A 13,757-nucleotide genomic window follows, 5' to 3' on the forward strand; every position below is an offset into this window, starting at 1 on the left:
TATATATATATATATATATATATAAATGCCTTTTACACTGAAGCAGTACTGTCAAGCATCAGAAATCTTAATTACATGATACCATTCATATAAAAATAAATTTGCTTGCAAAAATTTCATAAGCCCATGACTTCTAAAAAAGAGGGGGGAGCTGCTCAAATTTGCACACCCATATTTGTATGTTTAAACATCTGTAGAAAATAATTCTCATACCTATTTTAAAGATATTTATCAGGCCAATTCATTTATACCATGTACTACTACTTGAGAACAGAAAGAAAAAAATTAAGCTTCAATTCTATGTAGAAAACAGTCCTTAGGTACAGGTCCTTTATTGTCACCCACTAAAGTTCTTGATATGCTTCAGGGTATTATCAAAAATACGACCTTTGGAGACAAGATAGGCACTAGGTTAAGCTATTTAAGCTCATCATCACATTTAACCTTTGGATGTATTAACAGTAGGGATCATTCCTATTTTGCAAAAAATATGTAAAACCAGTTAACTGAAATAGAATTTTTAAAATAATTTTGTTATTAATTTTGACCAGAGACAGAGAGGGAAAGTGAGAAAGCAAGCCACCAGGTCTGGAACATGAAATGCAGTTGGCCATGTGGCAGTCCAACACTCTAACCACCACAATGGGGCTAGAAAAGAATTCAAGTGAAATTTCAATGAGGAGAAATTTTTCAGTAACATTTAGTGAGTTTTAACATTTCCTTCAATATTCCAGGCAATGAACTGCAACAGCATTTGCTGTACTTGTGACTGTTACTAATTAACTTTATTCTTTGAGATTTTTGGTATAGAGCATATGCGCTCACTGAAGACAGAGGGAAAGTGAAAAATAACCTCCGGGGGAGGGAGGGCAGGCAATCCCTTCTCCTCTCAGGATTTTGGACACACATCAACACGCACCCAGCAGGAGTTCCAAGTCTTCAGGTTGGTTGAACCTCGATCAACCATGTACGGGGTCCAGTGCTTTAACCACTACGCCACTAAGTCACTTTTTATAATCTTTTGCAAGTATCAAGATCAGTCAGATCCACCACTAGACATCAATATTTAAAACATATATTAAAGTCACAAAATACTTCAACAACTACTTTCAATGTTTTAATTCTATAGATTTATGCATATAAAGTCACCAACATTCCACCAAACTACCAAATGTGAGCATGGCATAAAAAATGGTAACCCTCAAAGAACTTGCTACTTTAAGTTCTTTCTTTCAAGATTTCTTGAGAGGCCAGCAGATGGAGTGGTGAAGGTGCCGGACACCCACATAGCTAACTGCTGTTTGAGTCCTGGACCTGGCAGCTTGCTTTCACACTTTGCAACTCAGGTGAGCGCACATGCTCTATAGCAAATTTTTAAAAATAGCGTTCTTACTAATAGTAATAGCGTAATGGCTATGTCGCTGGACTCCCATGTAGTCGACTGCAGTTCACATCCCGGACTGGGTGGCTTAAAACTCACGCTGGGCACATGTGCATGCATGCCCAAGATCCCGAGAACAGAAGAGAAGGGATTGCAGCGTAGCCATCCCCCCTGGGGGGATTTCTCGCTTTCTGTTTCTCTGTCTGTCTCTGTCTGTCTGGCGAGTGCACGCGCACTGTAGCAAAAACCTCTCCAAAAAAAAAAAAAAAAAGGAATAGTTTGAGAAGCTTACCAACACAAACCTATTTTCTTTCATATTAAATGAGGGCATGAGACACGTCAGTTGAGGTTAACTCCAAGCACATCAGTACCTTTACAAATATATCTTAATGGATGCACACTTCTCAGTATTTGACAGAATATATTGTCAAATGATACAAGTAATGCAATGTCAAGTAATGCAACAAGGAATCTTTAAAAAAAAAAAAAAAAAAAGCCAGCATGGTAGTCAAGGCACTGGACTCCCACATAGTCCACTGCAATTTAGTGACATGAAAATCCAGCTGGATGCATGTGCACACATGCACAAAACCTGAAGAGGGGAATGGAGAAGGGACTGTGGCATAGCCATCCCTGGTGTGGAGTGACTTCCCACTTCTTTCCCCAGCAAGCACACACATCCTACAATAAAAACCTAAAAAATAATAATTACCTGTAATCTATAGATAATGGCTACTTAAAATTTAGTAAAATTCTCTTAACTGTGAACAAGTCCTTTTAACTTTAAAAACATTGTTAAAACTCACTTAATTGTTTATATTTATGGGATACCATTATGGTTTTTCAACACATTTCAATCAAGATCATTTGTAAACCCATCGCCTCACTTACCAATACTTTTAGAACATTTAAAATCTTACTTCGGGGTCAGCAGGTGACGTGGTGTTGGCAATGTTAGATTCTCACATGCCAAGTCCTGGACCTAGCAGCCTGAAATTTTTACTCGCATTTCCTAGCTATACTGAATTATGTGAAAAAAAAAAAAAAAACTTTTTTTTTTTTTAGAGGTTTTTGACTGTAGGGCACGTGCACTTGCCAGACAGACAGACAGAAAGCAAGAAGTCACCCCCCAGGGGGTATGGCCACGCCGCAATCCCTTCTCCATTCTCCTCTGGGGACCTTGGGCACACACGCACACGTGCCCAGCGTGGGTTTTAAGCCATCGGGTCCGGGACGCGAACCGCGGTCAACTACATGGGAGTCCAGCGACATAGCCATTACGCCAACTGCTGGTTCCCTGAAAAAACTTTTGAGTGCATGCACATGTGAGAAATGAGCATCCTCCACAGGGTCTTCTCATACCAGGTCCTATTCCTCCAACATTTCAGTATAGGCACTCAGTATGTATATATTCCCAATACTTTAGGATCAGGCCAGTATTTGAACCTGAGTTCCCATATGGGATCCACTTCCTTTAATTACCACTACATCATGGAGCCAGGCCACCTAGTCATCCAACTGTGCCTATAGCACATATAGGCTAGAAACCTTTTCCAAACTGTAACCAACATCCCCCTATCCTTCCTTAGCTTTCCCAACCTCTAGTAACCACCAATGTTGTCCCAGGTGATGAAAAACTACCAACCTGAAAATTGGGGGGGTGGGGGTGGGGGGGGCTGACTTCACTTAATACCCAGACTCCTACAAGCCCTTTAACTGCAATGGAAATATATTTTTTAGGTTTTCTGCCATAGGGTATGTGTACTGCTTGAGACAGATAATGAAAGTGAGAAATCACTACCACCCAGGGGGTATGGCCAACACAGCAATCCCTTCTTCAGGGATCTTGGGCATGCATGCCCATACGCCTGGCTTGACTCTCAAACTGGTAGGTCTGGGACTCCACTGGCCATGTGGGAGTCCAGTGTATTAACAAACACCATGTCGCCTGTGGGCCCCCATTTCAATGCTTTAAAACATATTTAAAAGCTGTTAAGTGTTACATATTTCATCCTCATTTAATCAGTAATAGCGTACAGTTGAACAGTATAATGTTCTATCTTCTGGGTAGCTTTTCAGAACTGTGTCCCCTCAACCTCTACTGTAAGAATGTACTTGTTTACCTGACACTTGAATATGTGGTAAAAGTGGCACAGTTTACCTATTACCTACTGAACTGTATTTTCAATATGGTTAAATCAACCCAATATATACAAGAATCCAATTTTGTAAAACATCTTTAGGAAACTCAGCTATGATAGATAATGGAACTGTGACGGATGGGAACACGAAAGATTCAAATTGCCTGGTTTTGTGAGGTTTACACTATTTTTATTCTGAGTTAATAAAAGCACACTTATTAGAATGACTTATTTCAGGGCTCAAATATAACTGAAGGTACACAAGATTACAACATCACAGAACATAAAACCACTATGCATATACACAAAAATGAAACTGATGTTCTAATACAGTGTTACAATTCTGCAACAGCAGAGTCCTCACCTGGCTTAAACTTACAAAAAACATTATAGAAAAATGTTCCCACTAGCTATCAAAGCTAGAAAAAAAAAACCCTATTTTTTTAGCACATCAAGACCCTACCCCACCAATATAACAGATGATTATTAAATCTTACTTGGATTAAACTGCAGCATTGTTAAGATTCAACTTCACCTTTCCCCAAGTCAGGCTCACCATAAAAAAGAATTAGCAATCATCCAATTCCTCTCAAAACTAAGAAATCAGATGCTACCATGTGAAGTGCTTTCACCTCCCAGCCCATCTTTCACCAACCTCACAATTATCCTGTTTCCAAAAGTTGACTTCTCACACAACCATCAAAATTCTCTGACATACTCCCATCACAAGACCTAAATCCTTATTTAATAAATGTCAGGTGGTGAGTTCTGAGATTGTTGTACCAGAGGGCACCATATGCTTGCCAGATGAAGAAAACAGCCCCCCTAGCTCCATAGGGTGTGGTCCCATCAGTCACTTCTCTATCCTGTTTGGATGCTTGGGTAAATATGCACACATACCCATGTTTTAAGGGAATCCCCATAAATGTTATATAAAGGCTCAATGCTTGCTGCTGGTTTTAGTCCTCTCTATTTTAAGTCACCTATAGCATTTACTCATATGAACACTGTGCAACAAAACCACACACACATTTCTAAAAATATTTTAATGAAAAAGTTATCTTTCTGTAAACATTTCATTATACTACAAATGAAACATTTGAATCCATTACAGACCTTTTAAGTCTTGAGAAACAGAACATATCCAAGTTTTAAAAGTTTTGATTATTTAGATATGCTAACAATCCTTACATTATCCCTGCACATTAGCATGCTTATTCACTAATTTGTGACATTACTGAAACTTCAAGAAATACTTGTTTCAAATTGTGACTTATAGACGCCGCCGCTGGAACTCTTAAACCAAGCCTATTTATTTAGTTCCTAAATGGATGCTTTTACCACAAATACTCTCAAGACATTGTGTAAATTTAAAAATGTATTATAAACCCACAAGGTGTCAACAGTTTAAGTCTGCCACAACCTACCACTTAGTAATTTATACCAGTGCTACTCCAACTTAGAATATTGTTTTCAGAAACGACAATGGAACTATGTTCAAAAAATCATTTTATTTCATAAAAAAATGAAACAGACTAGAAAGAATACTTTCTTTAAAGGAAAATGTTTCCTTAGTTTGCTTTGTGAACTTATCAATAAAATGCTGGTACTTTAACATTTTGTGTGTAGAAAATCAGTCCCAATTTATACAACCAGTCATGCTCCCTGGCACATTTACTCCTGTTAATGTAGTAAATTATAATCTAAACTACTAGGTCATCAGAAGACTTTTCTATGCAAAAATGCATCATGACTTTTCCTATGACCCACCAGTTTGTATTGCCCTTTTTTTTTTTTTTGCCTTAGGGCAAGTGTGGTTACTGTAGACAGTTGAGTGGGAAAGTGAGAAATCACCCCCCCAGGGGGGTGGTCCTACTGCAATCCCAACTCCATTCTCCTCCCAGAATCATGGGCAATGCATGCACATGTACCCAGTACGTTTCAAACCCCCTGGTCCAGGACCTGAACCACAGCCAGGCATGTGGGAATCCAGCCACATAACCGCTATGCCATCTGGTGACCCCTAAAATGTCATTTTTAAAAAGTAAATACTAAGCCCCAATTTTCAACAAGCCCTTTTAGTGTACCAAAGACAAAACAAAACCTTATGAACAATCAGCAACTGACCTGAATAGCAATTCTTTGGGGGGGGGGGGGGGAGTCTTTTAGAAAAGGAGAGGTTCCAACTGCTTCTGGTTTTAAGGTTAAAATGAACACAAAACTCATCCAAAGTGTGTTTCTGAATTTATATGTAAGAGAATTTATATATGAGGTCACATGAATGGAAATCCATTTGTATCTGTAATATAGGGCAATTTTGAAAGTTCATTTGAAGTTTTTCCTACTTTAAGACTGGCAGCTTTAATGGGTCCAAGTCATGCCTTATTACAAAAACTTTATATAAAAATTGAGGTTACTCTCTCTTTAGCAAAAAAACTGACTTTACCTTAAGGATACTAACAATGAGCTGTATGTGTGAAAGGGCCAATTCTAATTTAAGATGAACACTGATGACCCTTGTCTACTGCAGGGGGATTTTTAGAAACTATCTAAAGTTTTAACATGTGTTGGACATGGCACTAAGATAAAGTTCAGCTACTGTACCTACTAGACAGGGACAAAGTTTTAAAATATGTAATATAGATGTGTAGGGTAACAAATGGTGTCATCAGGTTTTACTGTGAGCTACAAACCTTACCCAGCCAGAAACCTTCGTATTTAAGATGGTAGGAAAGACATTCCTCATTTAGGCAAGTAGGGTTCTCATTCAACCTGCAAATCAAAAAGATTACTCTTACCTTGCTTTACAAAAAATTACTCTTTAATTAGTGAAAAAATTCAAATTCAAGCCTTACCTAATGCTTATTGCCCTTCCTTGCAGGTCTAAATGCTAGACCTATTGACTGTGGCAACTATCTCTCATTGATGTTCCTTCCAAAAGGCGAAGAGCTCCTTCCTGCTAGACTTTCTTCGATATTTCAGTTGTTATAAGCAGATTTAACTAGCTTTTGGGAAGTTGCTCACTATCATCATAGTATCTTATGCCTTCACTTCTCTGTAGTTGAAGCTCTTGCTGCTGCCTTGTCATTCTTTATTTATGCTGACTTGTCCATACTCAAAAGGCTGCTGAAGTCCTGTCTTAGTGAGTTTCCTTTGATCCACTGTGCTTAAAAAGCACATCTTAGGTCCTTTAAAGCTGGTTAAATCGCTCTCCTCATGGCTTACTTTTCCACACTGTTCACAAGAACTAAGCTAATACAACTTATAAACAGGTCACACATACAGATTTCACCTGCTTATAGGTTGTGCAAACATCAACTTACTGAAAATGTTTTTACTGTTAAACTAGTTCCAGAAGACAGAAAGTTGGTTAACAGTACAATTAACCTCATATACCATTAAAGGATACTGTCAAGGTTGTGTCAAACAATTTCACAAACATAAAACAGGAAATGTTAATCTCCCCCATTCCTCCGACCTTTATTATATGAATAAAAGAACTTGAGACAATTTAGTTCAATTTTAATAAAATGTTTTCCCAAGCATTATTTTGACGAGGTACCCATGTTTAAGTTATGAACATTGACAGTGTCCATTTATATAACCACACTTGAAGTTAAGGATTTTAACCATTTTCTATTATTAGCCTATTTTCTACACTGCTTATTCACATATGCCCATTAACAAATGGAATGTTTTCTGTTACATTTATTGGTTTGAGTGTTTTCTGGAAAACTGTATCTGTGAAAACCGATTTCCATGCTGGCATTGCATGCATCCAAATAATAATGCACAGAGGCACAGAATAAGAGCAACAACAGAGCATATTGAAACACTAGCACACCCCATTCCCCCTTTTTATTGCTTGTTTTGCTTAGTACTCCTTAAAACAAAAATAAGAATCTCGAATTCAACGTTCAACTGCCAAAGATTAACAGTAGGGCACATACTTAGGGCTCAAATGAAATAGTAAGCACTAGCTGGCGCAAACGGTAGACAATTGATTTATGTAAGTATGACCTTATCGGCTACAACTCTTGTCAACCATGATCTTCCCGACAAATTGATAACTCACACCAACACGATTTAGGTTTGATATATATACAAGGCATTAACAGTGTGTTCTTTGGGAATTTAAGATTAATAAAGACCTTAAAACTACCCAAATTTGATCCAGGTCTTTGGGAAGTGAAAAATGTGTACTAAGCAATTGTGCTACATTTCTGCTGCAGTACGTTATTTCAGATGACTATACCTAAACTATCCTTGGTTTCATTCCGTTAAATTGTATAGGGTACAAACAGGAAAGCATGCCAGCCAGTTAAGGGTTCAATAAAGGGTTCAATAATGCAGATTTTCATTCTCTTGCTCTGAGAGCTTGAATTAGGGATAAAAAAATTAAACCAAGGAAAATAAAAAGATTTAAGGGCCTCTTGTGCTTTAAGGGGGAAAAAAGGTATTCACTAGTTTGCTTACATATGCAGGCTTAGTGGCCTGGCCCTGTGTGTTCAAAGTTTTTATGAATGGTTTTTAAGATAGGAGAAGGAAAACATCTACTACCCCTTTTCAGAACTTAAATAAGGGGGCAGTAGACATTTATCACACCCAACAACTATGGCAGCAGTTCAAATGTGACCAAGGTAAATGTAGAGTGAAAATGTTCTAAACACAGCCAGAATTCAGCAAATCTAATACACTAAAATCATATGATTACATGTTGAAAGAAAATGCACAAAAACCAAATAGGAATTTTGAGACTTTTCATTTGAAGGTATTCTTAATGCTATTAGATTCACAAATATGCTAATTTAAATACCCAATCCTATGTATCTAAAACACACATTGCAAACATACAAATATCTATTCTCGCCACATATCAACACCCATTCATATCATGGTTTGGAAATGGGAAGAATAGATTCCCCTTAAACTGCAAGTCAGCAGGTGTTTCTTTACAGTTAACTTTAGCAAAATTCATACAAAATAGTAATTAACAATGATCTTCTTTACTTGTTAACTCACAAGGAAACACCTTCAAAACTGTATTTTGTTAGTTTCTGTACTAAAATGTAGAAAAACTGAACTACACAAATATTGAAAAGTTAAAAATTCCTTAATTTTTTATTCCTGGTACCACTACCACAATTTACAGGGCAATATACCTGATGTAATGAAAAGAAAAAGAAAAAGACAAAGCTACAACAGATAAAAGACCTCAGGAATGTACATCTAATTGACACTACATTGCATTAATCAATAGCTGCACTTTTTGCAAACTGTGGCTATGACAGTCCTGAACAAGAAGGGTTTCCTGTTTAAGCTGCAGTAACTTTTCTGACTATGGATCATCGTTCCTCCTGTGGCAGATTTTTACAGTTCCTTCTAATGCATTTGGGACGACTGTCTCAAAGTAACCTGCAGCTTTCCTGACAACTCCTCGCTTTCTCTCCTGCTAAGAACTGTAGCCTGTTGAATAATACAGGATAAAAAAATTATTACACTCAGTGAACAGTTCCACATTTTTTTTATCATCATGATATAAATTTTAAGATACCTACCCTTTTCTGCTGTTTTTAGAACCTCCTGCTACCATATCCACCACTTCCACCACCAGATCCATAACCACCTGAAAGTATACATAGTTTTAAAAGAAACACATACTAAGTTTTTAAACCAACCAGTTTCTAAAGAAATCTAAAGGAAAAAAAATATTTACCACCATAAGGACTGCCCGAGCTTCTTCCACCAAAACTGCCCCCTTTCATGGGTCCATAATTTGATTGCTGTTGTCCACTGTAATTTCCAAAATCATTATAGTTTCCACCACCACCGTAGTTACCTAAAAACACAAAGGTTTTGGTGGTTTACCTACATAAGCATGCTCTACCATTCACATATAACCCTTTTACAAAAAAACTTTAGACTTTGCAGAGCCACCAAAAACTATGCAGACTGGCCCTCCAGCATACCTAAGGCACAAGTTAAGAGAAGTAACAAGTGGCAGGTAGACAGAACAACACATTTCTAGATAAATGTCAATTAGCAGAATAATTTTTTAAAAATCAGTATTAAAAAAGTATTTACCATAGGAAATGTGTGCTTGCTAGAGATTTGGGGGAGAGGGATGGCCACGTGACAATACCCTCTCCATTCATTCTTATCTTTGGGATTTGGAGCATGCATGCACATGTACCCAGCAAGTTTTTCAGGCTACTGGGTCCAGGACTCAGACCAGTCAACCAGGTGGAACCCAGTCACCTTAACCACCTACCAGCTGGCCCCATCCTTATTTTTTATTGAACACTCTATACCCTAAGCACATACATGTTATCTCTTTCATACTAACACCAATTCATTATGATTAAGATTCTAATATAACTTTTGAAATACCAACAGAGAAAGTATCTAAAGTGTTAGCAAAAATCGGTCACTGATACTGGTAAAAATCATAACAGTAGATGAGTAGCAAAGCTCTTAATGTATCATGGACTAATGACTTGGGACTTGTTCATTATCTGCAACCTATCTGTAAAATATTAAGACCTAAAGTACTTTAACCTAAACCTCAGGCTGCACCCGACTCATTTCAAAAAGTCTGAGTATTCATATGTACAGTTCCTATTCATCCACTTTAAAAGTTACATAGAGCTAAGACTAGCAGATGATGTAATGGCTATGTTTCTGGACCCCCATGTAGTCAACCATGGTTCGAGTCCTGGACCTGGTGGCTTAAACTCTTGCCAGGTACATATGCGTGTGTGCCCAAGATCCCAAGAGGAGAATGGAAAAGGGATTGTGGCGTGGCCATCCCCCCTGGGGGGTGGTTTCTAGCTTTCTGTCTGTTGAGCGTATGCGCCCTATAGCAAAAACCTCAAAAAAAAAAAAAAAGTTACACAGAGTTATGCAAAATTCTGGCAATAAATACTGGGTCATCAGAAAAGCCATGACACATTTTTAAATAGTAAAATGTGTCATGACTTCTCCAATGATCCAATACATCAGTGATTAGTGGTCTTTTTTTTTTTTGAGAGATTTTCACTGTAGGGCGCGTGCGCTCACCAGACAGACAGAGACATAGAGACAGAAAGCGAGAAATCACCCCCCAGGGGGGATGGTCACGCCGCAATCCCTTCTCCTCCATTCTCCTCTCGGGATCTTGGGCACGCACGCACACGCGCCCGGCTTGAGTTTTAAGCCACCGGGTCAGGGACACGAACCGCGGTCGACTACATGGGAATCCAGCGACATAGCCATTACGCTAACTGCTGGTTCCCAGTGATCACTGGTCTTTTAAATGTGAAATATCCATTACAGAGTAAGTATCTACTGTAACACAAAAATAAGAGTTATAAATTTTATCAATTTATTAAATAGCCACCGAAGTTAAAATTCAGTTTACCTGCCAAATATTTCTTACAGAATAAGAAAATTTGATCAAATGCTCACTTTTAATACTTCCAAACATCTAACAAAACTATAAACACTAAATATTAAACATTTAAATAAGTCAAAGCTTACCACCGCCAAAATTTCCTCCTTCATTGTAACCATCATATCCTCCACCACCGCCACCATATCCACCGCCTTGGTTTCCATATCCTGGTCCACCACCACCATAGCCACCTCTACTACTATAACCAGGACCACCGCCATAGTTGCCACCTTTAAAGGGGAAAAAAGATCATACAAGACAAATGAGTAAGGAGTTAAGCTACTGAATTCCACATTTTTATTACATTTTAAGCACTGGCCAATAAACTTACAAGTTGACTTAAGATTCAGAAACTTGGTAATAGCTGCTTAATAAAATATCAATAATCTGGACTAACACTAAGTCGAACACTTTGCTATCTCTTTTTAGAGGGGGGGAAAAAAAAACCTCAATTTTTTCATCATTCAAAATGTAACTAGGAAGGGACCAGCAGTTAGTGTAATGGCTATGTCGCTGGACTCCCATGTAGTCGACTGCAGTTCACATCCCAGACCTGGTGGCTTAAAATTCACACCGGGCACATGTGCATGCGTGCCCAAGATCCCGAGAGGAGAACGTAGAAGGGACTGTGGCGTGGCCATTCCCCCTGGGGGATGATGTCTCACTGTCTGTCTCTGTCTCTTTGTCTGGTGAGCACATGCGCCCTATGGCAAACCCCCCCCCAATGTAACTAGGAAAAACACAATCTCAGACTTGAAGAGTTTACTCTATGGTACTGGTTTAAAAGTACACTCATGTCATCAAACCACTCAAAATTTGACTAAAATTAAATACTTAATTTCATTTTTTAAAGGTTTTTACCATAGAGCACATGTGCTCACCACAAACAGAGCAAAGAGATAAAGTGAGAAATCATCCCTCAGGGGAGATGGCCACACCACAATCTCTTCTCCATTCTCTTCTATGGATTTTAGGCACCCATGCATATGTGTCTGGTGTAATTTTCAAGCCACCTTGTCCAGGACTTGAACATGGTTGGTCATGTGGGAGTCCAGTGCCACCTGCTGGCTCCAATACTTAATTTTCAGTAACACAGAATATCAAAATCTAGGTATCGAATACAACACTGGAAAGAAAACAGAACAAAAAACTTACCATCACCTCCAAATCCATTATATCCACCATCACCTCCTCCATAACTACCTCTGCTGCCACCACCTCCACCACCATAGCCTCCTATGATAGACATGAATTAAAATTATACATTCAGCTTACCATTAAATGTGAAGCATACATGTAATCAGAAATAACATCCTACCTCTTCCACCAAAGTTTCCACCACGACCAAAATTACCTCCACCACCTCCAAAGTTTCCTCCACGACCCATAAAGTTGCCAGATCCACCTCCACGACCTTTCAATACAGGAAAGGAAATCTGTAAAACCTTACAAATACCACTCCCATCTACTGTCTATGTGTGTATGGTCCTACTTACCTCTTTGTGATCCAGCAGACTGCATCTCTTGTTTAGAAAGGGCCTTTTTCACTTCACAATTATGCCCATTAATAGTGTGGTATTTCTGAACTAAAATTTTTTTTTAATCAAACAAACAAACATAAGTTATTTTATGTTTAAAAAAACAAATGATATCCTTGTCTTACGTAACTAATTAAAACATGTCAAGAAAATCACCATTACTTTGGGGAGAAGGGAATATTCTGGGACATTACTATTGACTTCTTGCTCGGGTTACACAGATGTAGACACTTTAGAAAAACAACTATATGCTTCTTGTGCTATTACACATAACACAAAATTAAAAGCATTTTTGCAAATTTAGTTCAAAAGAGAGAAGCAATTTCTGCTTCCTCCAAGTCCCAACACAGTGTTACTTACCAACAATTTTATCGACTGTATCATGATCATCAAAAGTTACAAAAGCAAATCCTCTCTTTTTCCCACTCTGTCGATCTTCCATAACTTCTATGGTTTCAATCTTGCCAAACTTTTCAAAGTAGTCTCTCAAATTATATTCTTCCGTATCTTCTTTAATACCACCAACAAAAATTTTCTTCACTGTTAGATGGGCACCAGGCTTTACAGAATCCTACAGACAAAATAAGGTATTGAGCCAAAATAACCAACTTTCACAATTTCACACATTATACAACTATTATTAAAATACCTCTCTAGAAACAGCTCTCTTTGGTTCCACTACACGTCCATCAACTTTGTGTGGTCGGGCACACATTGCTGCATCCACCTCTTCAACACAAGAGTAAGTCACGAAACCAAAGCCCCTGGAACGTTTTGTTTGGGGGTCTCTCATTACCTACAAAATAAACATTTTTAAAAAAGCACTGAAACACACCTCTGGTCCTTTCCCCCTAAGAAGCTTTTTGTCCCTTTAGTAACTTACCACACAATCTGTGAGTGTGCCCCATTTCTCAAAATGTTCTCTTAAACTATCATCTGTAGTTTCAAAGCTCAGGCCACCAATGAACAGTTTTCTCAACTGCTCCGGTTCCTTTGGATCATGACCCTGAGGGAAGAAAAATTTCAATACATTTCATTATTTCTTATAGGAGATGATCACCTAAAATTCAAGAGCCTTTAATCTGCTACAAACAGCAAAATCAACATCAAGTCCTGTAAAGTTAACACTGTGCTCTGTTAAAATCTGGAAACATAGGTTTCAACTGCTATACTAAACTAGAATGGTGCCAAGGAAACCAGTAAGCATCCTTTCAAATGCCAACATCACCTTAACTAAATTGAAATACAAGAGTTCTACAATCAAA

At 38.1% G+C, this 13,757-nt stretch overlaps 1 protein-coding gene across 2 annotated transcripts; it reads right to left on the reverse strand.

Annotated features, from left to right (window-relative positions):
• Positions 1–5,670: 5,670 nt before the first annotated feature.
• Positions 5,671–13,498, reverse strand: HNRNPA3 (heterogeneous nuclear ribonucleoprotein A3; the record flags this gene model as incomplete). 2 transcript variants are annotated; one of them, XM_014589020.1, is given in 10 exon segments in its annotated part: positions 5,671–6,294; positions 9,081–9,148; positions 9,239–9,361; positions 11,041–11,184; positions 12,110–12,190; positions 12,273–12,368; positions 12,451–12,540; positions 12,853–13,063; positions 13,142–13,288; positions 13,376–13,498. In XM_014589020.1, coding segments are annotated over 9 exon segments (1,068 nt in total), but the record flags the coding sequence as incomplete, so codon positions are not given.
• Between the last annotated feature and the right edge of the window lie 259 nt (positions 13,499–13,757).

This window comes from Tupaia chinensis, unplaced genomic scaffold (genome assembly GCF_000334495.1).
Source record: "Tupaia chinensis unplaced genomic scaffold, TupChi_1.0 Scaffold000322_1, whole genome shotgun sequence".
NCBI lineage: Eukaryota > Metazoa > Chordata > Mammalia > Scandentia > Tupaiidae > Tupaia > Tupaia belangeri.